The 27782-nt window shown below is 64.7% G+C and overlaps 1 protein-coding gene across 2 annotated transcripts; it reads left to right on the top strand.

The window, feature by feature from the left end:
* The first annotated feature begins 1711 nt into the window (after positions 1–1711).
* FLNA (filamin A) lies at positions 1712–27444 on the top strand. Of its 2 annotated transcripts, XM_042973882.1 has the most exons (48): positions 1712–1809; positions 4864–5351; positions 8351–8599; positions 8707–8804; positions 8932–9079; positions 9576–9694; positions 9774–9851; positions 9945–10107; positions 10198–10398; positions 10906–11043; positions 11130–11253; positions 11347–11483; positions 11582–11775; positions 11925–12038; positions 12132–12275; positions 12986–13109; positions 13192–13352; positions 13437–13527; positions 13618–13787; positions 14056–14173; positions 14269–14531; positions 14760–15357; positions 15451–15624; positions 15707–15869; positions 15949–16109; positions 16199–16369; positions 16760–16883; positions 16972–17128; positions 17812–18001; positions 18157–18180; positions 20582–20829; positions 20941–21036; positions 21225–21327; positions 21414–21554; positions 21647–21775; positions 21949–22122; positions 22220–22381; positions 22475–22678; positions 22754–22906; positions 23024–23146; positions 23268–23534; positions 23683–23820; positions 23999–24114; positions 24646–24778; positions 25471–25647; positions 25817–26035; positions 26126–26329; positions 26937–27444. In XM_042973882.1, the coding sequence occupies exons 2-48, from the start codon at positions 4979–4981 to the stop codon at positions 27122–27124; spliced, it is 7944 nt and encodes a 2647-aa protein (XP_042829816.1). In that variant the 5' UTR covers positions 1712–1809; positions 4864–4978; the 3' UTR covers positions 27125–27444. The 2 variants fall into 2 exon arrangements, with proteins under 2 accessions (XP_042829816.1, XP_042829817.1); XM_042973883.1 differs by lacking the exon at positions 18157–18180.
* The last annotated feature ends 338 nt before the right edge of the window (positions 27445–27782 follow it).

Raw genomic sequence — 27782 nt, 5'->3', positions numbered from 1 at the left:
AGCCTGTCTGGGTCGTGTACAGAGGAGGAGGGAGGCAGTAGTGTAAAAAGAGGATTCAAATGGAGGTGGGGGTCCCAAGATCCGGCCACGTGGCCATAGCCTCCATGGTGAGCTCCACCATTACAATGTCTGTTTCCATCCCCGAAGGACAGTCTTGGCCATAAGCGCCGGCACAGCCACCTCACAGGCCTGAATTCATGGTGGCCATCCACGCTCATCTATCAAGTGACAAAAATCCACTGGTCCCTCCAGCAGTGTGTGTGTGTGTGGGGGGGGGGGGGGTTCCCACGAGAGGGAGCAGCGGGAGACCCTGGCACCGCTGGAAGATCCCACTCTGGGTCAGGGTGGAAGGTCATTGCCAGTGGAGCCGGCAAAGGCAGCAATGAATGCAGGGAGGCCAGGAGGACGATCAGCGCCTTGCTGTTAGTGTTAAACTGCAGATGGACGGCCAACTTCATTTAGCGGGTATGACCGACTTCTTTCCCTGTCCCTCCTTTTCTTCTTTTCTTTTTCTCTCTTTTTAAATGTTTACTTATTTATTTATTTTGAGAGAGAGAGAGAGGGAGGGGGAGGGGGAGGGGGAGGGAGAGGGAGAGGGGGAGAGAGAGAGAGAGAGAGAGAGAGAGAGAGAGAGAGTCCCAAGCAGGCTCCACGCTGTCAGCACAGAGCCCAATGTGGGGCTTGAACTCATGAACAGTGAGGTCATGAACTGAGTCAAAATCAAGAGCCAGGTGCCTAACCGACTGAGCCACCCAGGCGCCCCTCTCTTTTTCTTTTAATGAGGTAGAATAGAATAAAAAAATACCAGAGTGCTTTGCAGGTAGTAAGGAGAAGTCTCATTTTGTGAAATGTTTCTTTCAGTTACTTGGGTCAATCTGTGTGCGTGTGCACGGGCAAGCACATAATACTGGCTCAGGATGTAAAATGTAGTTCTTATTGGGCTTTGTGGGCAACATGTTAAAACGACACTGCTTTATGTGGCCTTCCCCAAGGAAATGACATTTGAGCCGAATCTGAAGCTGCCAGGCTGTTGGCATGTAGAAGAGGAACAGGAGCCCCGATACTTGGCTCTTCGACTGCACCGCCCTGGGCCCTCGCAGACTTCGGGACCGCACCTAATCGTGCTCCTGAGAATCAGTGTCTTTCTGCCGCTGGCTCCCAGGCCAGGCCTGGCAGCCAGCAGGGGCCAAATCGGTGGCAGCGGGATGCTCGCTCGGCACGGGGCTCGGGGCTCTGACCCACTGTGGCCTTGCGGGTGGTAGGAGCTCAGCGAACACCTGCAGCGGACTGTTGTCCGTCCCCCCCCCACCCCCACCCTAGGGGGCAGAATCCAACTTGCCCGGCCAGCCCAGGCTTGGGGCAAATGCAGGGGGCCGTGACTGTGGGCGGCTCCCTGGAGGGAGGGGCCTTTCCCGCTGAGCTGAGATGTGGGCCCCGTAGACCCCGCGGGATCTTGAGGCAGGCACCCCCACCCCCAGGCGGACCTCGCCGGGCGGTGAGCTCATCGGGGATGGGGGGGTGGCGGAGTCGCCGGGCGGCCCCGGCGCTCGAGCTCGCGGCGCGCCCCCGCCCCCCGGCTCCTGGGCGATTTTACCAATTAAGGCTTTCTCGCCGGGCCGGGCGCGGGGCGGGCGCGGGGCGGGCGCGGGGCGGGGGTGCGGCCAACAAGAAGGCGGGCAGCGGCGGCCCATTCGCGTGGAGGCGCGCGGCGCGCAGCGGACGCCAGCGGAACCCCGAGGCTCCCGGCGCGGGCGCGAAGGCGACCCCGGCGCCACCCCCGCCGTCGCGGGCCGCCCGCGGCGACAGCAGGTGAGGCCTCCGCGCGAGACGGTCACCGCGCAGCTCGCGGACCGGGAACGGGGGTGGCGAAGGAGGGCGGAGAGGCGCCAAGAACGCGGGCGCCGGCCCGCACAGCGCCGGAGCCAGGCGCAGCTGGGAGTGAACCTGGGAATGCGGTGCCCAGGAGCTGCCCTCCCTAGTTTACCCGGGAATGCGTGCTGGTGCCCAGCAGTGTGGGCGCCCTGGGCCATAGAGGTCCCTCAGAGAGATGGTGTCTGAGTGTTTGGCAGGACACGGGCTAAGCGGGTGCCCATGAGCTGACCACTGCATTGCTGGGAAAGAAAGGCTCCCGAGAGCAGGAGATTGTATGGGCTGAGACCGAGTGGTCACCTAGAAGGACGCTTCGCAGCCAGTATGACCCCCGGGGAGGGTAATAGTGGGGTCGTCGCTGGCACCAGTCCTCAGGGCACCAGCTGCCTCCGGCACGGGGGAGCTGGTTCCGGGGCAGCTACGCTCCGTGGGGGCTGGGGCAGGGGTGTGGCCAGGCACAGGCAGCAGGGGCTCCTCCTACGGGCCGGATTCCCCGGCTGGGCCCTATCCCAGGTTGGCTCTGAGCTGGATGTTCAGCGCCAGTCAGGATGTGAGCAGCAGCATCCCCAGATTCCTGTGCCAGCTGGGTCCAGGAAAAGTAGGTGAAGTCCCCTGGCAGGTCCACCTGCACGTGCTCCAGGCCAGCGGTCAAGGTGGGAGCTCAGGAAGTGAGTGTCCACACCTGCCGCACCTGGACTTGCCTTTCCAGCCCAGGTCTCTTCTCACCGGGCCACCCTGCAGCTTTGCGCCCCAGCCGAAGCGCCCATGTGGGAGGGCCTGGCCTGGGGTCTGAGGGCCGGGGGTGGGGTGGGGGCGGGGTGTGTCTAACGTCCAAGAATCTACTCCAAATAAGGGAAAATATGAAAGAGCTGGATTTTGGCTTCCGAGGGCTGCCCGATCTGGGGGCTTGGAGATGGGGCGCCATCTGGTGGCGATACTGTGTTTCCTGAGGACAAGAACCCTCTACACCCACCTCCCTGGTCTCCCCCAAACCGGGAAAGCTTAGGGCTGGAAGCCTGGATACCCAGCTTCTGTTCCCCTTTCTGCTGGGGCTGACTACCGCTCAGTTGTGCTGACTTAGTTTGCCTGGTCTCTGAAGATTACAGAATGAACACAGATGACCCAGTGGGATGGCACTTAGTGGAGAGAAAATCCAGTGATTTCCCGTCATTCTGTCCTTAGGAACTTGCTTTTCCAGTGGGGCATGGGGACAGACCAGGTCACATCTCACATCGTCCTGACGGGGCCTGGTAGGGAGGGGTCCATATGGGTTCCCTCTTTACAGCTGTCACTGCCACTCCCAGCCCAGGTCCCAGACACCATTTCGTGGAGTTTTGTGCAAGCGTGTTTGAAAGCGGTCGGGAGAGGGAGGAGCGCAATAGGGTGACAGGCAGCCCCGCAGGGAGCGTGCCAGAGGGCGGGGGACATGCTGCCTGGGACTGCAGCCCCACCGCGGGTAACACAGACCCCCGGGGCTACTTCAGTCAACCATATTTGGGCACGACCTGCTGGCTGACCCAGGGCCTCCTCCTGCACTGGTCTTTAGGAGGTAACTTAAACCCTGCTAGTGTGCAGTTCAGTCTCACAACCACGCAGGAGGAAGAGGCATGGCTTTCTTAAGAGAAGACATAAGGAAGGGAACAGGTTGCAGAGGGGAGGCGCACAGGCCTGGGAGGAGTCCTGGTAGGCTGGCTACTCTAGACTGAAGAGGGTGGCAGCGAGGGTCCCCAGAAGACCTCTGGTCTCTGTTCCTTTGGTGGTCTCTGTCTGTCCACGGCAGCCTTCCCACTGTCTCCAGACCAATCGACCAGAAAAGTGATCTTGACTGAATAACTGCCCATTGCCCTTGCAGCCCTCCATGCTTCGCCCACATCAGGACCCTGGATCCCTGTCTTTGCCCCCCCCCCCCACCCCTGTGCTGCTACGGGGCTGAGGCCCACCCCGATCCAAGTACTCAGAGCCTGCCAAGCCTTATTGGAACTCGTGAGCAGGCCCTCTGGGTCTGGAAGGTGCCCCGACCCCCCCCCCGCCCCCGCCCCCTGCCAGGCTGCCTCCTGGGGCGACCGGGGGGGGGGCGGCGGGCATTGCAAGAGGAGAGCAAACCCCCAGCGCCCCAGGTGGATGGCATGGTGGGTCAGACGTACACTCGCCGTCTGCGCGCCTCACTCGGCCCTCTGCCAGTGCCCACTGGCACGCCCAGTCCCTTGCAAGGCTGCTTGCTCCTGGAGTGCCGGCGGCCTCCTGGCCCAGTGCCCCATTTCCTCCCGAGTGGAGTGGGGAGGGAGGGAGGCGGTGGGGACCGGCGGGACGGCGGGCGCAGGTGCGCGGGCCAGGACCGCGTAGAGCGGGAAGGCGGGCCAGGCACAGGGGTTGTGGCGCGGCCGCTTCCCTGGCGTGGGGCACGGGCGTGAAGCTCTGGCAGCAGCGCCGGGCCTGGGACGCGCGGTCTCCAAGGGCTCGCTCTTAGGATCGGGTCCCTTCCTGCTGCTGCAGGGGCGTCCGGGGAACCCCAGGCGCGGGAGTCCCGAGTAGGGAGGGGGCCGGGGGGCTGCGGGGGCTGCGGGGACGGGACGGAGTCCAGGTGACTCGGGGAGGAGTCACCCCACCCCACTTCACCTCACCCAACACCCCCCCCGCCCCCCGCAGGGGACTTGGGGAAAGAAAGTCCCTTGTATGGCGTGCCCGCTGGTGGCCAAGTGGTACGGCGCCAGACGCTGTTCACCCGTTCCTTGCTGTAGCGTTTCCTGCAGCGCTGGTGCGAGGCCATGAGGCGAGGGCGCGTCCTTGCCCCCTTCGGGGCCCAAAGACCCTCCCCGGAGCCTCGGTGTCGGGTCCGAACTGACGGGACTGGGGGCTGAAGGGGGCATTCCGACGGGCGGGGCGGGGCGGGGAGGGTGCGGCCCGAAGCCCCACCCCGGGGCCCCGCCCCGCTGTGGCTCCGCCCCTACGGAACCCGCCCCCCTCCCGCATTTAAAGGGCTCGCTCTCTCCGCAGCACAATCTCCGCTGTCCGCCTCGCCCTGCGTGTGCCGAGGTGCCTGCGACTTTAATTAAAGGGCCGTCCCCTCGCCTAGGCTGCAGCACCGCCCCTCGGCTCCTCGCGCCTCAAAATGAGTAGCTCCCACTCCCGGGCGGGCCAGAGCGCGGCAGGCGCGGCTCCGGGCGGCGGTACCGACACGCGGGACGCCGAGATGCCAGCCACCGAGAAGGACCTGGCGGAGGACGCGCCGTGGAAGAAGATCCAGCAGAACACGTTCACGCGCTGGTGCAACGAGCACCTCAAGTGCGTGAGCAAGCGCATCGCCAACCTGCAGACGGACCTGAGCGATGGGCTGCGGCTCATCGCACTGCTGGAGGTGCTCAGCCAGAAGAAGATGCACCGCAAGCACAACCAGAGGCCCACCTTCCGCCAGATGCAGCTGGAGAACGTGTCGGTGGCGCTCGAGTTCCTGGACCGCGAGAGCATCAAGCTCGTGTCCATCGGTGAGGGCGCGGGTCGCCCCTGTGGCACCGGGAGGTCGAGGGCGGGGGCTCCACGCGTCCTCCCCTCTCTCCCGGGCCAACCCCTCCCAGCCACCCCCGCCAAGCCGCGGCGCTGCCCCGCGGCCGCCGGGCTCCAGCGCGCAGGCCTCGAGAACAAAGGCGCGCTGGCAGGCCGGCCAGGCATGCAGACCGCTACGCGCCCCCGCCCGCCGCACCCCGGCTGGCCCGCGCCCAGGCTGAGCTCACATCCTCCGCAGGCCGCGCCCCCGCCACCGAGCCCGCGGTGGGAGAGAGCCTGCGGAAGGCGGGCACTGGCCAGGCTCTGGCCCTGCGCCCAGTGCCCCATCCCTGAGGAGGGGGAGTCTCAGGCTCTCCACCACCTCCCCTTCGGCAGTTTGGGAAGGGCCCTCTGGCCTCCCGCGCTCCTGTAGTTCCTAAACAGGGTCTTGGAGCTCGCGGGTCCCATTGTCTAGGGCTCTTGGCTCCTTTTGGCCTTGGGAGATGGGTCCTTCTATTGGAGATGGTCCCAACCCCCAGTTTAGATCTCCCCTCGGGGAACTCGGGGCCACAGAGGACGATAGCTAGCCAAAGGGCACGTGAGATGAGTCGGCTGGCGAAGGGAGCTGGTTTGTAGTCTACTTCAACTCCAAGTTACCGTTGAGCTTGGGCCAAACTCTTGCTTCCATGTAGGACTTGCTTTTCTGCATCTAGAATGCAGGAGTTGGCTGGGAGGTACTCCAGCGTGCACTGGGCTCACCGCCAACCTAGTGTCCGTGTCACTGGACGGGTGAGGCTGGTGAGGCTGGTGAGGCTGGCATTGACCGGACCTACTGCGGCATCCCAGGTTCTTCTCAAGATGGGGGCTGCTCAGAGACAGGCACCGGAACTGGTGGGTCACTGGGGGGGTAGCGTGTTGCCGAGAGAGAAGGAAAACTTTCTTTTCTTTACAGTTCTTCTAGTTGTCCCTACGGCACGGTCCTTGCTGAGCCTCAGTCTGAGTGACGGAGACTCAGATGCCCCCAACCACTCCGAGGGCAGGTCTCCAGGGCCCCACCTCTTTCTTTGGAATGCCAGTCGGGGATGAGGCCCACCCCTCAGTCCCAGCCTCAGTCTAGCCAAGCTGAGTCATCTCTGAGCCTTGGGTGGGGGGGCAACCGGATGTGGGGAGGCAGGCCACACCCCAGCTGTCTGGGGGGGGTCTCCTCCTCCCTCCTCCCTTCTTCTCCTCTTGTGAGCTGGCTGGAGCAGGCCTAGTTCCCAGAGCTTTGCCATATAAGGCAAAAAAATGTTGGAAAGCAGCAGTGATTAGGGGAGGGAGGGGGCAGGCTAGCCCCGGGGCTGGGGAAAGGGGGTGGGATGGGGCGGGGCCATCCAACCGGGCTGTCTCCCAACCCCGGGCCCTGGTTCTTCCCTCCCTCTTTTGTGAGGGGGATGGAGGAGGGCTTAGGCCCGCCTCCTACTGATGATCGAGGGGAGGGCCCAGCCCAACGACTGAGGCTGATGAGCTTGGCCTGATGTGTCCTCTCCTAAGTCACAGCAGGACTTGAGGTGGGGGCCTGCTGGGAAGCCCTGGCTAGGCCTGTGCCTTTGGTCTTCTCTGAACCTTCCATTCACCCGCAGCCCGAAGCCCCTCCTCCACCACGTCCCCTTGCTGTCTGGGCACAGAACAAGGCAGGGGTGCAGAACTAGGACGCCTCAGTCTGGGAGCAGAGAGGCTGCTTCGCTGAGTGGCTTGGCCGGTCCTCGAGGCTGCCTGCCACTGATGGCCCTTTTGGTGGCGTCCATCTCCTTCTTCCCACCCTCCAGTTGACTCATCACACAAGTATTTTCTCCTGATTTTGATGGGGGTGCAGGACTCCGGTGGCTCCCGGAGCCCTCCCCTTTTCAGGGCCCCACCCCTGAGGAAGCTGAGACCCAGAAGTGCCTTGGGTGGGGCCCAGAGCCTGGAGGGGTTGCTGGGGTGACGGGGTGCCGGGTGCCCGCCCTAACCGCTTCCCCTGTGGTGAGTTTGGCAGCCACCCCCCTGAGGCCCAGGGCCCCGTTAGGTGGTGAAGAGGGCAGGCGGCCGCCGGCGAGCTCTGCTGAGGCAGCAGGAGTCAGGGACCCCACCCATGCTCCCAAGCGGGGCCCTGGCTGCCCCACCCAGGCTGGCTAGCTCTGCCCTTCTCCTCAGACTGGGTGAAGGGGCTCCCTGGCATGTGTCCTGGCCATCACCCTGGGTGGCAGGCCAGCTGCTGGGTCTCAGTGAGTCAGGGCCACGCAACCCAAGCACTGGCTCTTGTGTCCTCCGCACTCCCCACCCCGGGCCTGCTCCCAGTTTGGGTCTGTGGGGGGGTGGGAGGCACTGAGGAAGTGGGGGTAGGGCCCACATCCTCCATACAAAGGGTCCTTGCCCAACGCCTCCACTTCCCCTGTCCTGCGTGGCCCTCGGCCCACCCAGTCATCCTGAGGCAATGGTTTTCTTTCTCAACTGTCCCGCCGGCCAGATTTCCTCTTCCTCAGCCGCAGCCCCAGTCCGCAGCCAGTGCCAGGGTCAGCTCAGGGGCTCTCTCGCATCTAGGCCCACCGGGGCCAGGCTGCTCCCCCTGCCCGATTCCTTGGGGACCCTGGAGGCAGGCAGCTGCAAAGCACCTTCAGGAGAAGGGCTCTTCCGGAGCCGCCACCCCCCCCACCACCACCCCGGGCCCTGTCTGCAGCCTGGGTCCATCGTCGGGGCTGCCTCTGGGCCCCCAGCAACACCCTTCATTGCACTGTATCGGCACCACGTGTCAGCGGGTGTCACCCCGTCCGTCCCCAGAGGTCTCTCTCGTCTCCACCCCGCACAGGGACCCTGGGCAAAGGGCACAACCCACACCCCATGCCCTCAGGAGGGCTCTCCCGTCCCCCCCCCCGCTCCCCCTGCGCCACCTGTGAGCGCCCGGTGCCCTGTGTGCGCGTGCTCTGGGACGCTCGAGCTCGGCCGCCTACGTGCTCAGTGTGGCCACTCGCTTTCCTCACAGACAGCAAGGCCATCGTGGACGGGAACCTGAAGCTGATCTTAGGCCTCATCTGGACCCTGATCCTGCACTACTCCATCTCTATGCCCATGTGGGATGAGGAGGAGGATGAGGAAGCCAAGAAGCAGACCCCCAAGCAGCGGCTCCTGGGCTGGATTCAGAACAAGCTGCCACAGCTGCCCATCACCAACTTTAGCCGGGACTGGCAGAGCGGCAGGGCCCTGGGCGCCCTCGTCGACAGCTGTGCCCCAGGTGAGGGGCGAGGGGGTGCGGGGCAGGGGGCTGAGGTGGCGGGCAGCGCCCTCGTCGGGGGGCCCGCGGGTCCCTCCCCTCTCCTCCCAGCCTTCCTTGCGCCGCAGGCCTGTGTCCTGACTGGGACTCCTGGGACGCCAGCAAGCCCGTGAACAACGCGAGGGAGGCCATGCAGCAGGCCGATGACTGGCTGGGCATCCCTCAGGTACGCCCCCGCCCGGCCGCGTGCAGGCCGTCCAGGGGGTGCGGTCCCAGCGGGCAGCCCAGCCGTGTGGCTTCCCGGGAGCCTGAGGCTTGGAGGTCATGTGGTTTCTGTCTTCCGTCTGTGCTAGGTGATCACGCCCGAGGAGATCGTGGATCCCAATGTAGACGAGCACTCCGTCATGACCTACCTGTCCCAGTTCCCCAAGGCCAAGCTGAAGCCAGGGGCTCCGCTGCGGCCCAAACTAAACCCAAAGAAAGCCCGCGCCTACGGGCCAGGTGAGGAGGGGGGGGCAGGGATGCTCTGAGTGCTTACCTCGTTCCCGCGGGACCTGGAGGTCTTGGGAACTCTTTGCTTACGTGGCGGCTAGGTTCTCAAGCGCCCCCTCAGAATCCAAGAAGTGGGCCAGGGCTGCTCAGGACTGGCCACTTGGCTAGAAGTCCCCGAGTCACCAGCACAAGGTGGAGCGTGTTCAGGAGGGAGGACCCAGCCGCTCTCCTGTAAACAGAGATAAGCCAGCCAGGGCGAAACATGGGAACTAGGGCCCAGGCCGACCGAGTGAGGGTACTAGGAAACAGACCCGGGCCCAGCCCACGGCAAGAATGCAGCGGGGGCACGAGGGCAGGCTGTGTGCTGGGCCAGGATTCACATGGAATCGATTCACCCAGTTCGGAGCCCGCCTGATGGGGAGAGGGGGGAATGGCAGGGGAGGGATGCAGGGGCGAGGCGGCGGCCCTGACGGCCGGCTCCCGGCTCCCTGACCCTGCCCGGCAGGCATCGAGCCCACGGGCAACATGGTGAAGAAGCGGGCAGAATTCACGGTGGAGACTAGAAGCGCCGGCCAGGGAGAGGTGCTGGTGTATGTGGAGGACCCGGCTGGCCACCAGGAGGAGGTAGGGGTCCCGGCGGACGGCGGTGGGCTCGGCGGTGCCCCCGTTCCGAGCATGGCTCATGTGCTCCTTCCTGCTACAGGCAAAGGTGACAGCCAATAATGACAAGAACCGTACCTTCTCTGTCTGGTACGTCCCCGAGGTGACCGGGACTCACAAGGTGAGCCCTCAGCCCCAGGGGAGGCGGGGGGGTGGAGGCGGCGGCCGGCAGGCCCAGAGCTCGCCCCTCACGGTCTGCCCCTCCTGGGGACAGGTCACCGTGCTCTTTGCCGGCCAGCATATCGCCAAGAGTCCCTTCGAGGTGTATGTGGACAAGTCCCAGGGTGATGCCAGCAAAGTGACTGCCCAGGGCCCCGGCCTGGAGCCCAGTGGCAACATTGCCAACAAGACCACCTACTTTGAGATCTTCACGGCAGGTGAGGGGGTTTTGCTGAGGCTGGCAGGTCTGAGGCGGGAGCTGCCGGGGTCCCGGAACGGCCCGGGCCTGAGCCGGTGCCTTGTGGCAGGAGCTGGCACGGGTGAGGTGGACGTTGTGATCCAGGACCCCACGGGACAGAAGGGCGCCGTGGAGCCCCAGCTGGAGGCCCGGGGCGACAGCACATACCGCTGCAGCTACCAGCCCACCATGGAGGGCGTCCACACGGTGCACGTCACTTTTGCCGGCGTGCCGATCCCTCGCAGCCCCTACACTGTCACTGTTGGCCAAGGTAGGCCGGTCCCAGCCGCCCCCCCGAGCGGGGCGCTGTAGACTGGGCCTCCCTCAGGAGGGGGTAGCTAGGGCGAGTCTCCGTGTGGCCCCGGCCCCGGCCCCCTGGGTCTCTATGCTTCCACTGTCTGGGCTCTCTGTCGTCCCCTACTGGGGCCCTTCCTCCTCCTTCTCCGGCTCTCTCTCCACGCTTTCACCTTCAGAAGAGCTCGCTCCAGCTGTTTAGAAACCTGCTGCTCTCTGCTCTGCCCACAGGGTCAACGGTACTTGGATCTGTCTTCCTCTGGGAGGGGGTGGGCTGGGTGGGGGGCGGGGTGCTGGTGTTGAGGAGCTGGGAGGAGGCCTGGCCTGCAGGTCCTGGGGTCACGGTCCCTTGCAGTTCTTTCTTGCATGTCCCTCGCCATCCCGTGGGACCAAGTTCTGAGGGACCCCCAGCCCTGTGCGGGGGGCGGGGGGCGGGGTCGCCCACGGCCCGCTGCCAGTGGCTTAGCCGGCCCTGTACCCACAGCCTGTAACCCGGGTGCCTGCCGCGCTGTCGGCCGGGGCCTGCAGCCCAAGGGTGTGCGGGTGAAAGAGACTGCGGACTTCAAGGTGTACACGAAGGGCGCGGGCAGTGGGGAGCTGAAGGTCACCGTGAAGGGTCCCAGTAAGTTGGGCCACAGCTGGGATGGGCAGCGGCAGACCCCGGGGCTGCTGCTGGCCAGGCCTGAGGCCCTCCCTTGTCTTGGGCAGAGGGCGAGGAGCGTGTGAAGCAGAAGGACCTGGGGGACGGCGTTTATGGCTTCGAGTATTACCCCATGGTCCCCGGCACCTACACTGTCACCATCACGTGGGGCGGCCAGAACATTGGGCGCAGGTGAGGCCCCGGGCAGAGCCCTCAGAGCCCAGGCAGCACGCTTTTCTCCCTGCTGGGCCCTCAGCGCTGCCCTGCGTGGCTCTCTTTTCACAGTCCCTTCGAGGTGAAGGTGGGCACGGAGTGTGGCAATCAGAAGGTGCGGGCCTGGGGCCCTGGGCTGGAAGGGGGTGTCGTCGGCAAGTCAGCAGACTTTGTGGTGGAGGCCATCGGGGACGACGTCGGCACCTTGGGTAGGTTGGAGGCTGTGATGTGGGCACCTCGGGGCGGAGGGCGGTGAGGCCACCCGACCGGGTTCCAGGGTGCTGATGGGACCGGCGGCTGTCCTCAGGCTTCTCGGTGGAGGGCCCGTCGCAGGCCAAGATTGAATGCGACGACAAGGGCGACGGCTCCTGTGATGTGCGCTACTGGCCCCAGGAGGCTGGCGAGTATGCAGTGCACGTGCTGTGCAACAGTGAGGACATCCGCCTCAGCCCCTTCATGGCCGACATCCGTGAGGCGCCCCAGGACTTCCACCCAGATAGGGTGAGGGGCACGCGCTGCTGGCCTGGGTCTCGGCCCCCTTCTGCCTCTGCGTGGGGCCTTGGGAGGCGTGGCCGGGCTGGTATCCCCAGGGGTGTGTTCCTGCCACTCTGGGTCCTTGGTGGCCTGAGACCTGGGTGGCCTCTCATCAGGTGAAGGCGCGCGGGCCTGGGTTGGAGAAGACGGGTGTGGCCGTCAATAAGCCGGCCGAGTTCACGGTGGATGCCAAGCATGGCGGGAAGGCCCCTCTCCGGATCCAAGTCCAGGTGGGGTGCCCACCCGTGGTGGGGGTGGGGCGGGGTGGGGTGGCCAGGTGCCCGGGCTGATCGGCAGGCTGCTTGTCCCTGCCCGCTTTCCAGGACAACGAGGGATGCCCCGTGGAGGCGTCGGTCAAGGACAACGGCAACGGCACTTACAGCTGCTCCTATGTGCCCAGGAAGCCTGTGAAGCACACGGCCGTGGTGTCCTGGGGAGGCGTGAACGTCCCTAACAGCCCCTTCCGGGTGAGCCGGCCTTCCCGGGGCCTCCAGTGGGCCTGCAGCCCGTCTCCCCGGGGCACCTGCTTCCCTTCTGTCCTCCACCTGTGTCAGATGACAGCCACGCAGTTCCCCCATCTCAAGGGTGCAGCTCGGGGGTTTTGAGTACCTCCAGAGTTAGGCAGCTGCGGTCACAATCAAAGCAGAGCGCATCTTCATCATCCCCGAAGAAACCCCCCTACCCTCCAACCCCCCCTCCCCCAGCCCTAAATAACCACCGATCTTCCTGGCTGTGTGGGTTTGCCCGTCCTAGACGTTTGCTATAGATGCACCATCTGGTATGGGGCCTCGTGTTCCTCGCCGCTTTCACTCAGCATCACGCTCTCGTTACGGTTCACCCACATCCTCTCGTGAATCAGCACCTGCCGCCCTTTTAGGGCTGAATAACGTGCCAGTGTGTGGACAGACCACACGTTGCCTATCTCTTTGTTGATGGACATTCGGGGGTTCTGTGCCTTTTGGCTGTTGCGAATAGTGCCACCGTGAACATTCGAGGATGAGTGTTCATGGGGACGAGTCGTCTCCTTCCTCCCGATACACAGACACCTAAAGGTGGCATCGCGGCATCAGATAGTCACTTCATGCTCACATTTCGTGTGCTTGTCGGCAGTGAGTGAAAAAGGCCGGCCTCTCCCCCAGGCCGGTCATGCCATTGCACTTGCCTCTGTGCCCTGCAGGTGAACGTGGGAGCCGGTAGCCACCCAAACAAGGTCAAGGTGTATGGCCCCGGAGTAGCCAAGACCGGGCTCAAGGCTCATGAGCCAACGTACTTCACTGTGGATTGCACAGAGGCCGGCCAGGGTAAGGCCCTGCCCCGAGCGGGTGGGCGCGGGGGTGAGGTGTCCCTACGCGATCCCAGCCTCTGCTCCCACCACCACCGCAGGTGATGTCAGCATCGGCATCAAGTGTGCTCCTGGCGTGGTGGGCCCCACTGAGGCCGACATTGACTTCGACATCATCCGTAATGACAATGACACCTTCACGGTGAAGTATACACCGCGCGGGGCCGGTAGCTATACCATCATGGTCCTCTTTGCCGACCAGGTGGGTGCTGCTCCTCCCAGCCCCTGCTCGCTGAGTGTTGGGGTGCTGTTCTCCTCTGAGCCTGTCTCCTCCCACCCCCTGCAGGCCACACCCACCAGCCCCATCCGGGTCAAGGTGGAGCCCTCCCACGATGCCAGCAAGGTGAAGGCTGAGGGCCCTGGCCTCAGTCGCACTGGTGAGAATGAGCAGCACCCCGTGGGGAAGTCGGGGGCCCACGGGGAGGCTTGGGGCAAGGGGCCCCTACATGGCTGCCACGTTTCCTCAGGTGTTGAGCTTGGCAAACCCACCCACTTCACGGTCAATGCCAAAGCTGCTGGCAAAGGCAAGCTGGACGTCCAGTTCTCAGGACTGGCCAAGGGGGATGCGGCGCGTGATGTGGACATCATCGACCACCATGACAACACCTACACGGTCAAGTACACTCCCGTGCAGCAGGTAGCTGCCTTGACTTCCCAACAGCCGCGTTCCTCAACTACCCGCACCGAGCCCGTGGGCCTCCTCGTCAGTGGGCTAGCTGGGCTGCTCCCGAGTGCTTCCTACCCACTCTTGATTCCTACCCGGGAGAGAGCCAGCGTGGAAGGCTGGGGGCGGGGGAGCGAAGCCAGCGTTTCTCTCACGCTCCCTCCATGCCCAAGTGGGGAAGGCACGGGCCGGGGTGACCAGGATCCTCACTCCTTACCCTGCCTCTCTGCACTGTTTCCAGGGTCCAGTCGGCATCAATGTCACTTACGGAGGGGATCCCATCCCCAAGAGCCCCTTCTCGGTGGGAGTGTCTCCAAGCCTAGACCTCAGCAAGATCAAGGTGTCTGGCCTGGGAGAGAGTAAGTAGTTGGGGCTCTGTCACAATCAGTGAGGGTGCCCAGGGGCACGTGGGCTGGATGCCACAGTTCTCTCCCTCCTTTGGTCATCTCAACAGAGGTGGACGTTGGCAAAGATCAGGAATTCACAGTCAAATCGAAGGGCGCTGGTGGCCAAGGCAAAGTGGCATCCAAGATCACAGGCCCCTCAGGCACCGTAGTGCCCTGCAAGGTGGAGCCAGGCCTAGGGGCTGACAACAGTGTGGTGCGCTTTGTGCCCCGAGAGGAGGGGCCCTATGAGGTCGAGGTGACTTATGACGGTGTGCCTGTGCCCGGCAGCCCCTTTCCTCTGGAAGCCCTGCCCCCCACCAAGCCTAGCAAGGTAATTGGGGTTTGGGAGCCCACCCCCTCTCCTCCAGGCTCACCCTCCCCCTTCCCCAGTTTTGTCCTTAGGACCAGTGGCCCTGCCTAGGCCTGCTGGTGCCCCTAGCTGGTGGGGGAGGGTAGCCAGAACGAACGAAGGTAGATGTAAGGTCAGGCTGGGGGGTCTCGGGTCAAAGGCCAGGGAGGTGGTATGGGTTCGGCTCCTGACGTGCCCCTCTTCCCTCAGGTGAAGGCGTTTGGGCCGGGCCTGCAGGGGGGCAGCGCAGGCTCCCCCGCCCGCTTCACTATCGACACCAAGGGTGCTGGCATGGGTGGCCTGGGCCTGACGGTGGAGGGCCCCTGCGAGGCCCAGCTCGAGTGCCTGGACAACGGAGACGGCACATGCTCCGTGTCCTATGTGCCCACCGAACCCGGGGACTACAACATCAACATCCTTTTTGCTGACACCCACATCCCTGGCTCCCCCTTCAAGGCTCACGTGGTCCCCTGCTTCGACGCGTCCAAAGTCAAATGCTCAGGCCCCGGGTTGGAGCGGGCCACCGCCGGTGAGGCGGGCCAGTTCCACGTGGACTGCTCGAGCGCGGGCAGCGCAGAGCTGACCATCGAAATCCGCTCTGAGGCAGGGCTGCCCGCCGAGGTGCACATCCAGGACCACGGCGACGGTACCCACACCATCACCTACATCCCGCTTTGCCCCGGGGCCTACACCGTCACTATCAAGTATGGTGGCCAGCCCGTGCCCAACTTCCCCAGCAAGCTACAGGTAGAGCCCGCGGTGGACACTTCGGGCGTCCAGTGCTACGGGCCTGGGATCGAGGGCCAAGGTGAGGCCCCACCGAGGATCATGGGGCGGGGGGAGGCCGGTGCCCCCAGGGTCCCTGGAGCCCTACGCTTCCTCCCCATGCCTGCCCCTGCAGGTGTCTTCCGAGAGGCTACCACTGAGTTCAGCGTGGATGCCCGCGCTCTGACGCAGACCGGAGGGCCGCACGTCAAGGCCCGCGTGGCCAACCCCTCAGGCAACCTGACCGAGACGTACGTGCAGGACTGTGGTGACGGCACGTACAAAGTGGAGTACACGCCTTACGAGGAGGGTACGCGCCGGGGCTCCCAGGGGACGGTGGCTCAGAGATCCGGTGGCCTGGGCTCCTCCTGACCCAGCCTGCCCTCCTCCAGGACTCCATTCTGTGGACGTGACCTATGACGGCAGCCCCGTGCCAAGCAGCCCCTTCCAGGTGCCTGTGACCGAGGGCTGTGACCCTTCCCGGGTGCGTGTCCATGGGCCAGGTATCCAAAGCGGCACAACCAACAAACCCAACAAGTTCACCGTGGAGACTAGGTGAGCAAGCGCCCGGGAGGGCTGGGGCTGTGAGGGACCCCGGGACCCCAGGACGTAACGGGCTGTCTGTCTGCACCAGGGGAGCCGGCACTGGTGGCCTGGGCCTGGCCGTAGAGGGCCCCTCCGAGGCCAAGATGTCCTGCATGGACAACAAGGATGGCAGCTGTTCGGTCGAATACATCCCCTACGAGGCTGGCACCTACAGCCTTAACGTCACCTATGGTGGCCACCAAGTACCAGGTAAGCACGCGAGTTCGCTAGGGCTGTGCTGGGACTGCCCGCTGGCCCTCGACTCTCTCACACAGCTGTCCTCCTTCCTCACTCCCCAGGCAGTCCCTTCAAGGTCCCTGTGCATGACGTGACGGACGCATCCAAGGTCAAGTGCTCCGGGCCTGGCCTGAGCCCCGGCATGGTCCGCGCCAACCTCCCTCAGTCCTTCCAGGTAGACACGAGCAAGGCCGGCGTGGCCCCGCTGCAGGTCAAAGTGCAGGGGCCCAAAGGTGAGTGTTCTTATGCCTGGGGGCGAGTGGGGAGGGAGACCAGAGGCCCAGTGCGGAGAAGTCAGTATGCGAGTAGTTCACGGAGGAGTCTCACGTGACAGTGAAGCCAGTGCCCCGGGGGCAGAGGCCCAGAAGGAGGTCTGACAGACAGGACTTGGCCACCGAGCAGATGTGGCAGCAGGGAGGGCAGGAAAGGGCCCAAGACGGCACGCAGATCAGTGTCTGGCGTCTCGGGGGGCTCAGGGCCATCCCCAGGGATGGGCAGGTGAGGGCGAAGCACGGCCTAGGCCCGGGGTGGGGGCTGGGTGCACCGCCAAGCCTGGCTGCTCCGGTGTGGTAGGGCTGGGGACCCAGGAGACGGGCTGAGTCTCTTTCTGGGCCTGGAAACAGGCCTGGTGGAGCCTGTGGACGTCGTGGACAATGCGGACGGCACCCAGACCGTAAACTACGTGCCCAGCCGGGAGGGGCCCTACAGCATCTCCGTGATGTACGGGGAGGAGGAGGTGCCCCGCAGGTAGGAAGCAGGGCCTGCTGCCTGGGGGAAGGTGCCTGGCTGAGCACCAAGAGCCTTTCTGACCATTCACGACACCCCGGCCCGACAGCCCCTTCAAGGTCAAGGTGCTGCCTACGCACGATGCCAGCAAGGTGAAGGCCAGCGGCCCCGGGCTCAATACGACTGGCGTGCCCGCCAGCCTCCCTGTGGAGTTCACCATCGATGCAAAGGATGCAGGAGAGGGCCTGCTGGCTGTCCAGATCACGGTGAGCTGGCCACCTGGGACGCTGTGTGGCCCTGCTGGATTACAGCTCCAGGCACAGAGGCGGCCAGGGAGGAGGGGGCTGAGGCCAGAGGGCTGTGCAGCGTAGGGCAGGAGACTAGGGTAGATGGACCGGTCTGGGTCTACGGTCTCCCCTGGAGCCGTGCCGGCCAGGCCAGGCCCCCTGCCTCTAGGATGGCGGTGGCAGGCACGGGCTTCCCGGGCACACGCTTGCTCACTGCTGACTTCGAGCACGTGACCGAAGCCCTTAGTGCCTGGGCTTGCCCACCTGTGACCTTCTTGTGGGTCAGGGGTCAGAACAGGACCCTGAGAGCTCTCGGGGGAGCTGTTCCTAGTGCCAGGGCAGGCCCTGGGGCGGGGGATGGGAGCCAAGAGGTGGTCACGGGGATAAAGCAGGACGGGCACCGAGCTCCCTGCCGTACGTGTCGTCACCTGGGGGTGTGCTGGGCATTTGGGACATCCCTCGCGTACCTTGGCCACGCCAAAGTAAAGGGCAGTGCCGCAGTGCCGGGTGCGGGCAGTCGTTTTGGGCCGTGGCGGTCGAGTGACTTCGGAGGCTGTCCCTGCAGCGGCGGGGCTTGATGCCTGCTCCTTTGAGAGGGTCCGAGGTAATCCTGGGCCTGGCTGGGCTCGGGCCAAACACCTCCCCTGTGCTCTGCGGCGCAGGACCCCGAGGGCAAGCCCAAGAAGACGCACATCCAAGACAACCAGGACGGCACGTACACCGTGGCCTATGTGCCGGATGTGACCGGCCGCTACACCATCCTCATCAAGTACGGTGGTGACGAGATCCCCTTCTCCCCGTATCGCGTCCGGGCCGTGCCCACCGGAGATGCCAGCAAGTGCACAGTCACAGGTGAGCCAGCCTGCCGGCGGCCGCGACGCTCGGCACGGGGCTTGGGTGTGCCTGTGTGCAAGGGCTCGCTGCTTGGGGCGGCGTGTGGGAGTGGGGGCCGCCCCCCTGAGTGACTCACCTGACCTTTCTCCTTGCTCTCTGCCCTCTCACCTCAGTGTCAATCGGAGGTCACGGGCTAGGTAAGCTGCTTGCCGGGGGCCCCGATGCCCCTCCTGCCCAGAGGGCAGCTTCCTTCCTCTTCCGTGCTGACTCCCAGGGCGGGGTCCAGCTGCAGCTCTCGGCAGGGACAGAGGGGGAGCTGGAGGGTTAGTGTCCAGGGGGGCCTCCAGACAGAGCACGAGCGCTCCGGCCCTCCCTCTCTCTGGGCCTCCGTTTCCCCATCTGAGATGTCGGGTTGCAGCTGAGAGCTTGGGGGTGAGGTGCATCCTGAGAGGCACCCCACTGGGGGCTCCGGGGTCTGGGGATCACGGCACCCTGGGGAAGCCCTGGGGGCGGGCAGCAGGCCCTTCCTTCTCACTTCTTCCTTCCGTGTCAAGGGCTCCTGCGTGGGCTAAGGGGACAAGGGGTCTCCCCTTACCGGTGGGAGGCCCCGGCCCTGGCCGGATCCACAGACCCCGCATCCCCCTCTCCCGGGGGCCTCGTGTCCCAGGCCGGGGGAGGTCCAGGCTGCATGAGTGGGTGGGATGGGCTGGTAGTGCAATAGCACCAGCGTCGACTGCTTGGGCGGGCAGCATGGCTGGGCCCAGCCCAGCCTCAGAGCCCCAAAGTGCACTCGGTGGCCTGCCCGCCCTCCCCACCTCCTTCCCTCCCCTTGCCCCCTACCCAGCAGTGACGTTATTCAGATACTGCCCAACCAGGCATAGAGATTCTCCTGCTTGGGCATGGGAGGGGAGCTCTAGCGCCAGCCAGGGACACCAGGGACTCCAGTGAGAGGTGCCAGTTACGTGGAAGCCTCCAGACGCTCCTGGCCTGGAGCTTGGGTGAGGTAGCCAGGACAAGATTCAGAGGGTGGCTAGGGTCTTGGGGCAAGGGCTCGGTGGCTTGGTAGGTAGAACAGTTCTAGGATCTGAGGTGACAGGCATGTATGCCTAGGGCCGGGGAGAGGGACAGGGCCAAGACTTGGCTGAGGGAGTGGTTTCAGTTTATCTGGCCACTGTGTGCAGAATGGAGGCAGAGAGCCCCGTAGGGGAGCCAGAGTCACTTCTGGATTGGTCAGAGTGGCGGCCTGGGCCAGGTTGGTGGCGATGCGGCTTAAGTGGGGAGCGAACGTGGCAAGTGCAGTTGGAGGACGGGGCAGCCAGGACCTGTGGATGGGCTAGGCGCTGAGCGGGGAAGGTGGGGAACTGGGGGGACCTGTGGGGTCGGGGCTGAAGCCGCTAGCTAGATGGCGGGTCCAGATGACGAGCTGCGGAGAGCGGGTGTGGGTGTGAGGTGAGGCCTCCCAGGGCAGGGTGGGCAGCAGGCGGCCGGGTCTACAGCCTGAGAGAGCCGTGCAAGGCCGGCAGGGAGCCTGGCCCGGTGGGAGCCCTCACCTAGCAGGGAAGCTCAGTGGCAGGCCGGCCAGGGGGACCCCTTCAGCTTAGCCCTCGAGTGGGTCCAGTGCTCCCGGCTGCTTCCCCGCAGGGGCCGGGCTGCAGGAAGCACACTCACCGCCGGCCCTCGCAGCCCACAGCCCCCCCCCCCCCCCGCCCCAGGCCTTCACGGCTGAGCCCAGATCATAACGTCACTGCCCCTCCCCTCTCCTCGGGCACTCTGGGGCCCTAGAGGCTGCTCAGCTGCTCTGCCCTTGCAACGTAGTGGCGGTGGCTGCGGCTTGGGCCTCCCGTCCCCCCCACCCCTGTCGCCACTGCCTGCTGTGCTGTGCCTCTCCCCCCCCTTCCTCGCCACCCCCCCCCCCCGGATGCCGCCACTGCCTGCTGTGCTGTGCCGCTTGGGGGCCAACCCTGCTGCTCCCTGCTTCCTCGCTCCCGGCTCCTTGCCTGTGCCGGGCCGCACTGGCCACCCCTCACCACGAGCCTCTGGTCGAGCGAGTGTTCTCAGTCGTCAGGAAAGCCCGGTTTCACCTTCAGGCCTGGGGGGCGGGAGGCGAGAGTCACACGCCCCCACGCTGCAGCAGGACCCTGCCTCACCGCATCTGCACACAGCGCTGGGATCCAGGGCCGGGCTGCAGGGACGAAGGCGGCCGTGGGCCCGGCCGGGGCACTGGTGTCGGTCCACTGCACCGGCTGAGGCCCAGTTGGCCGGGAAGGTGGCAGCAAATGCTTGTGCCCTGACGGTGGCGGTGGCCTCCTGGGTCTCCAGGCCCTTCCTTCCTCCGAGACACCTGTGCGCCACCTGTCAGGCCTTTCCCACGTGGAGCTATCCCCAAGACAGGGTCCCCGGGCTTGAGGCGGCTCAGGGGAACCTTTCCTGCCTTCTGAGAAACCACTCACCGCCCCAGCTTGGGGGGTGGGGGCGGGAGGCCTGGCTGCGCTTGGTGGTGGCAATGAGAGGCCTGGGCGGGTGGCAGGCAGACGGGAGCAGCTCAGGTGCCAAGCTCACGCGCCGGCCCCCCTCTGGGGACCCACCCCGCCCCACCAGGTGCTGGCATTGGCCCCACCATCCAGATTGGGGAGGAGACGGTGATCACCGTCGACACCAAGGCAGCAGGCAAAGGCAAGGTGACTTGTACTGTGTGCACACCCGACGGCTCGGAGGTAGATGTGGACGTGGTAGAGAACGAGGACGGCACCTTTGACATCTTCTACACGGCCCCCCAGCCGGGCAAATATGTCATCTGCGTGCGCTTTGGTGGCGAGCACGTGCCCAACAGCCCTTTCCAAGTGACGGTCAGGAGGGGCCGGGGCTGAGGGGTCTGGGCGGAGGGAGCCTGGCCTGTCTCTCCCCCTGGGCCATCTCTACGACAGTAGACTCACCAACTCTTCTGTGATGCTCTGCAGGCTCTAGCTGGGGACCAGCCCACAGCACAGCCCCCACTTCGGCCTCAGCAGCTGGCCCCACCGTATACCTATCCCCAGGGTGGCCAGCAGACCTGGGTATGACCTCGCGTGCCTCATTCTGGCTCTCCCGGCCCTAGGGGACATGTGGGGCTGGCCAGCTGGGTATCCCATGAGGCCCCCTCCTGCCACGTGTGAGGAGGGACCTCCAGATCCTTCCGTTGGGACTTCCTCGTAGGCCCACCCATCCTACAGCGCCTCACTTGGGCCCTCTGTCTCCACTACAGGCCCCAGAGAGACCCTTAATGGGTGTCAATGGGCTGGATGTGACCAGCCTGAGGCCCTTCGACCTCGTCATCCCCTTCACCATCAAGAAAGGCGAGATCACTGGTGAGTGGGAGCAGGAAGGGGCTCGGGAGCCACAGAGGCTTGGGTTTGCCAGTGGCTGCCCTGACCCTGGCCCCGTTGGCCTGCAGGGGAGGTGCGGATGCCCTCGGGCAAGGTGGCGCAGCCAGCCATCACTGACAACAAGGACGGCACTGTGACCGTGCGCTATGCACCCAGCGAAGCAGGCCTGCACGAGATGGACATCCGCTACGATAACATGCACATCCCAGGTGCGCCCCCACACTGTACTGCCAGCGCCCTGGGAGGAGCCTGGGGAGGTGGCACAGAGCCCCAGTCCACCTGGCCCCTTTTCCTGCCTCAGGAAGCCCCCTGCAGTTCTACGTGGACTATGTCAACTGCGGCCATGTCACCGCCTATGGGCCTGGCCTCAGCCACGGAGTGGTGAACAAGCCCGCGGTCTTCACCGTTAACACCAAGGATGCGGGAGAGGGTGAGCCGCTCCGGTCTTAGCCTCACATTGTGCCGTGGGACGCCGTCATCCAGTGGAGACGCTCCCTAAGTGGGGCTCCGCACCTGCCACCCCGACCTCTGCCTGTCGGGGCTCTGTGCCATCAGTGCAGGGGCCCCGGCGTGGTTCCCATCCTCACCCACGACTCTCCGTAGGGGGCCTGTCCCTGGCCATCGAGGGCCCATCCAAAGCAGAGATCAGCTGCACCGACAACCAGGATGGCACGTGCAGCGTCTCCTACCTTCCCGTGCTGCCCGGGGACTACAGCATCCTGGTCAAGTACAACGAGCAGCACATCCCGGGCAGCCCCTTCACCGCCAGGGTCACGGGTATGTGGCACTGGGAGCAGTGACAAAAGCAGGCAAACGGCGGGGCGGGCACCCTCTCCCCCCCGCACCTGGACATGCAGCGACTGTCCCCTGGCAGGCGACGACTCGATGCGCATGTCCCACCTGAAGGTGGGCTCCGCCGCCGACATCCCCATCAATATCTCCGAGACGGACCTCAGCCTGCTGACAGCCACGGTAGTGCCACCCTCGGGCCGGGAGGAGCCCTGTCTCCTGAAGCGACTGCGCAATGGCCACGTGGGTAAGAGGTGGAAGGGCAGGGCCTCCTGGGAAGGGGGAGGCCGTGAGGGGAGGGCCCGCCTTCCCCTGGCTGACGGCCCTGCCCTGTGCCCAGGGATCTCATTCGTGCCCAAGGAGACGGGGGAGCACCTGGTGCACGTGAAGAAGAATGGCCAGCACGTGGCAAGCAGCCCCATCCCAGTGGTGATCAGCCAGTCGGAGATCGGGGATGCCAGCCGTGTGCGGGTCTCAGGCCAGGGCCTCCATGAGGGCCACACCTTTGAGCCTGCAGAGTTTATCATCGACACCCGTGATGCAGGTAGGTGGTGGCCACCTACCAGCTGGGGGGGGACCCCCGTGCTCGGCCCCCTGGCTCAGGGCTGTCGCTTCCCAGGCTACGGCGGACTTAGCCTGTCCATCGAGGGCCCCAGCAAGGTGGACATCAACACAGAGGACCTGGAGGATGGCACGTGCAGGGTCACCTACTGCCCCACAGAGCCCGGAAACTACATCATCAACATCAAGTTCGCTGACCAGCATGTGCCTGGTGAGTGGGGCATGCACACGTTGCCCCTGTGACAGGGCCACCCTCCCTGCCACGCACCACAGCCTGTCGGCAGAAACGTAACCTGCGTGGTGCACGGGCTGTGCTCTCTTCCTGCAGGCAGCCCCTTCTCTGTGAAGGTAACAGGAGAGGGCCGGGTGAAAGAGAGCATCACACGCCGGCGACGGGCCCCCTCGGTGGCCAATGTCGGCAGTCACTGCGACCTCAGCCTGAAGATCCCTGGTAGGAGCCCTAGGGAGCCAGGGAGGGGGCCTTGGGGAGTCCTGGGTACCAGCCCCACGGGGCCCCGAGCAGAGGGGTGGGGCCCGGGATTCTTGCTCACCACGTTGTCCCCCACCTGCAGAAATTAGCATCCAGGACATGACAGCCCAGGTGACCAGCCCATCAGGCAAGAGCCATGAGGCCGAGATCGTGGAAGGGGAGAACCACACCTATTGCATCCGCTTTGTGCCTGCCGAGATGGGCATGCACACAGTTAGCGTCAAGTACAAGGGCCAGCACGTGCCCGGGAGCCCCTTCCAGTTCACCGTGGGGCCCCTGGGGGAAGGGGGAGCACATAAGGTCCGCGCTGGAGGCCCTGGCCTGGAGAGGGCTGAAGCCGGAGTGCCAGGTATGCCTGCTTCCTGCCAGGCTTTTGCTCTTCTGGGCTGGGGTGGGGGGTGGGGTTGAGGAAGTAGCTAGCAGCACGTCAGCCATGCTCGGAGGGGACTGAGGCCAGGATAGCAGCCCTCCGTGAGGACACACTGCTCTTTCTACAGCCGAATTTAGCATCTGGACCAGGGAAGCTGGCGCCGGGGGCCTGGCCATTGCTGTCGAGGGCCCCAGCAAGGCCGAGATCTCCTTCGAGGACCGCAAGGATGGCTCCTGCGGCGTGGCCTATGTGGTCCAGGAGCCAGGTGCTGAGGGCGTGCCCAGGGCCACGGGAGGCGGCATCGGGGTGTGGGTGTCGGTCTGGGTCTGAGCGGATGGCTCCACCTGGCTCCCGCCCTCCCCTCTGAGGTCCCAGGGCCACCCAGGCTGTTTGTGGCAAGTGGGGGCCTCCCAGCACGCCCTCTGTGCTCTCTTCCTGCCCAGGTGACTACGAGGTCTCAGTCAAGTTCAACGAGGAGCACATCCCTGACAGCCCCTTCGTAGTACCTGTGGCTTCTCCGTCTGGCGATGCCCGCCGCCTTACTGTTTCTAGTCTTCAGGTGAGGCACCGAGAGAAACCGCCTGCCTGGGGCTCCTGGGCCCGGCCAGACCAGAGCCGTCGCACAGAGCAGGACTTGGCCCCGTGTCGAGTGACCCGCCCAGCCCAGCTCAGGGCGCCGGGCCTCTGCTCTGGCCGGGCGCAGCCCACGCTTGGGGTCGGCAGGAAACACCCCTGCCCACTGTGTGGAGTTTTTCTCGTGTCTCAGGTCTAAAGGCTTTGAACAGAAGCCTGTGCCCGTTGAGCACCAGGGCTGAGGTTTAAAGAGGGACAGCCTGCCAGGGCCCAGTGCTGCCCACAGGGCAGGGCTACCCTCCATTCCTGCCGCCTGGCTGTGTGACTGCAGAGTGTGGGTCTGGGGGCGGGGGCGTGTGCCTGTAGCTTACTGCCCCTCAAGAATCAGTGGCTCTCCCTCTTTAAACCAAATCGGACGCCAGATGGGTAAGTGTAACCCCCGTGGGCCTCCCGCCGCTGGGACCCTGCTCTCCTGCACCCCAGCCACCCTGTCTAACCACATCTGCTGTGCTTCCAGGAGTCAGGGCTAAAGGTCAACCAGCCAGCCTCTTTTGCAGTCAGCCTGAACGGGGCCAAGGGGGCGATCGATGCTAAGGTGCACAGCCCCTCGGGAGCCCTGGAGGAGTGCTATGTCACAGAGATCGACCAAGGTGAGGCCCTGTCCCTGCCCGGGCCACCCACCCATCTTCCCTGGCCCTGCTGGGAGCAGCGGGCCTGCCCAGCTGGCTGGAAGCAGACTGAGAGTACAGAAGGAAGGTACAGATTCTGCAAGCAGGGCCCAAGCGCTGGGGCTCTCCCAGCCGGGCAGCCCCTCCCCTGCTCACGACCCCAGCCCTGGGGGGGGCGGCGGGTCTGCTTGGAAGCCGCAGCTTCTAGGAAGGAGAACGCCTTCTGCAGGCAATATGATGCGGTCTCCTGAGGGAGAGACCCGAAGTCTAGCCACGGGGCTGGCACCTGCAGACAGGCCCGAGGCAGCCAATGTCGCCAGTCCCACAGCTAGTCGTGCCCCTGCACAGCCCCATGACCTCCGTGCCCCTGGTAACAGGCAGGGGCTGGCATCTCTGGTAACCTTTTTCCGGAGGCAGAGAGGCAAGTGCTTTGCCTGTAGATTTCCGTCCAAGTGAGCACCGACAGCAGGCTGCTTGGGTGTTTACCGCTTCAGTCCTCCGGTTTGGGGAGGCCTGTGCCATGGGGTGTGGGTGCCCGGTGTGGTCCCCAGAAGCAGCGGAGTGGACCACGTGGACCTCCTGGACTGGTGGGCGAGGGAACCTCTTCACAGATGCCACCTGCTTGGTTTTCGGGGAGGGATGTCAGGCCCTCAGCATGCCCTTCTGTCCCTCAGATAAGTATGCCGTGCGCTTTATCCCACGGGAGAACGGTGTCTACCTGATTGACGTCAAGTTCAACGGCACCCACATTCCTGGAAGCCCCTTCAAGATCCGAGTTGGGGAGCCTGGGCACGGAGGGGACCCGGGCCTGGTGTCCGCCTACGGAGCCGGCCTGGAAGGTGGTGTCACAGGTAGGTCAGTGGATGCGGTTTCCGCTGTGTGGACACGGCTGCTAGGCCCCCTCCTCCAAGCTGTCAGTGACAAGAGGAGGTGCAGAGGTGATGAAGCTACGCTGGGGGGCTGGGGGGCTGGGGAAGCAGGCTGGGCCAGCGCTTCCTCACTGCCCCCCGCCAACCCCAGGGAGCCCAGCTGAGTTCGTCGTGAACACGAGCAACGCGGGAGCCGGCGCCCTGTCCGTAACCATCGATGGGCCCTCCAAGGTGAAGATGGACTGCCAAGAGTGCCCTGAGGGCTACCGGGTCACCTACACCCCCATGGCACCTGGCAGCTACCTCATCTCCATCAAGTACGGCGGCCCCTACCACATCGGGGGCAGCCCCTTCAAGGCCAAAGTCACAGGTAAGCCTGGCAGCAGACTGCCGGTGCCCAACGCAACGCCTGGCACTCTGGCTACCTCTTAGCGCCGCCCCCCCCCCCACCGCCCCGCAGGTCCCCGTCTTGTCAGCAATCACAGCCTCCATGAGACATCGTCAGTGTTCGTGGACTCCCTGACGAAGACTGCCAGTGCCCCCCAGCACGGGGCCCCAGGCGCAGGTTCCACTGACGCCAGCAAGGTGCTGGCCAAGGGCCTGGGGCTGAGCAAGGCGTACGCGGGCCAAAAGAGCAGCTTCACGGTGGACTGTAGCAAAGCAGGTGGGTGCCCCGGCCCCGGCCATCACCCCTGCCCTCCAGAAAGACGAGGCCAGAGATGAGATGGGATGACCAGTGCCTGGGAACATGGGAAGAAGGGGGTGGATGGGGTGGGAGTGCCTTCAAGGGCATGGTTGTCACTTCTTTTTTTGTTTTTGTTTTTGTTTTTTAACACGTATTTTTGAGAGACAGAGACAGAGCATGAGTTGGGGAGGGGCAGAGAGGGAGGGAGACACAGAATGCGAAGCAGGCTCCAGGCTCCGAGCTGTCGGCACAGAGCCCGACGCAAGGCTCAAACCCACAAACTGCGAGATCGTGACCTGAGCCGAAGCGGGCCGCTTCACCCACCGAGCCATCAGGCGCCCCCAGGGCGTGGTTGTCACTTCTGAAGCCACTTCCCATCTGCGCCTCCCCGCCATCATTTTTACCCTTTGGGAAGCTGCCTGGGGAGGAGCTGGGTCTCCTGTGCTGGCCGCTCTTTAGGAAGGGCCATCACCCCTGAACACAACAGGGTGGTGGGGGCAGGATACCAAGACAGAAAGAGGGCTCGGGGGATTCTCAGTAGGAGGGAGAGACTTGGGGTCTGGAACTGAGGCCCCTTCTCTACCAGGCAACAACATGCTGCTGGTAGGGGTGCATGGCCCCCGGACACCGTGCGAGGAAATCCTGGTGAAGCATGTGGGCAGCCGGCTCTACAGCGTCTCTTACCTGCTCAAGGACAAGGGAGAGTACACGCTGGTGGTCAAGTGGGGTGACGAGCACATCCCAGGCAGCCCCTACCGTGTCCTGGTACCCTGAGCTCTGTGCCTGTGCCAGCTGGCAACTCCCAGGATGAGAAGTGCTCCCACGCCCATCCCCCCAACCTGAGCAGCCCCCCCTGGTCTCCTTGGCCCCGGAGCCCCGGCCGGCCCTGGCCGCCCCATCACTGCAGCCACCCCTCCCTGCGTTGCACTCACCTGCCTCCACATGGGCAAAGGAGAGAGGCGAGCAGAGGTAGCCCTTTGGTGGTTCCGCCTGTCTTCTTTGGTTCTGGGAGGGGTGGGGGGGTACTATGCACGACCACCCGCTAGTTCTCTTCCCTAGCCAAGAAGAATAAAGTTCTGCTTCCATTCTCCTGAGGCTGGTTCTGGCTTTCTTGCAAGGGTGCCTGCGGGATGATCGAAGTGTGGGCGCAGGCCCACAAGTTGCTAGAGCTCCAGGCCTAGCACCCAGGGGCTCCCGCTTTCCTGGACCCGTGCCCCGCCCCCAACTGTAAGAGGCCCACTGGCAAGTCTTCTCTGCCTCCCTGGGTTCAGACCAAGGTCAGGTGAGAGACGTGTCCCACCCCCAGAAAGGGATGTGACGCTGGTGTACTTTGCCTGGGGCCGCACCAGGAACAGAGACTGTCCTAAGGGAAAGCCAGGCCATGACCAGACTACAGGAGGCAAAGTACTGGATGTCGGGACCAGATAGACAG

The sequence above is a fragment of the Panthera tigris genome, chromosome X (genome assembly GCF_018350195.1).
Source record: "Panthera tigris isolate Pti1 chromosome X, P.tigris_Pti1_mat1.1, whole genome shotgun sequence".
In the NCBI taxonomy this organism is placed as follows: Eukaryota; Metazoa; Chordata; class Mammalia; order Carnivora; family Felidae; genus Panthera; species Panthera tigris.
The sequence above is the reverse complement of the archived record's forward strand: the minus strand, read 5'-3'. Positions and strand labels throughout refer to the sequence as shown.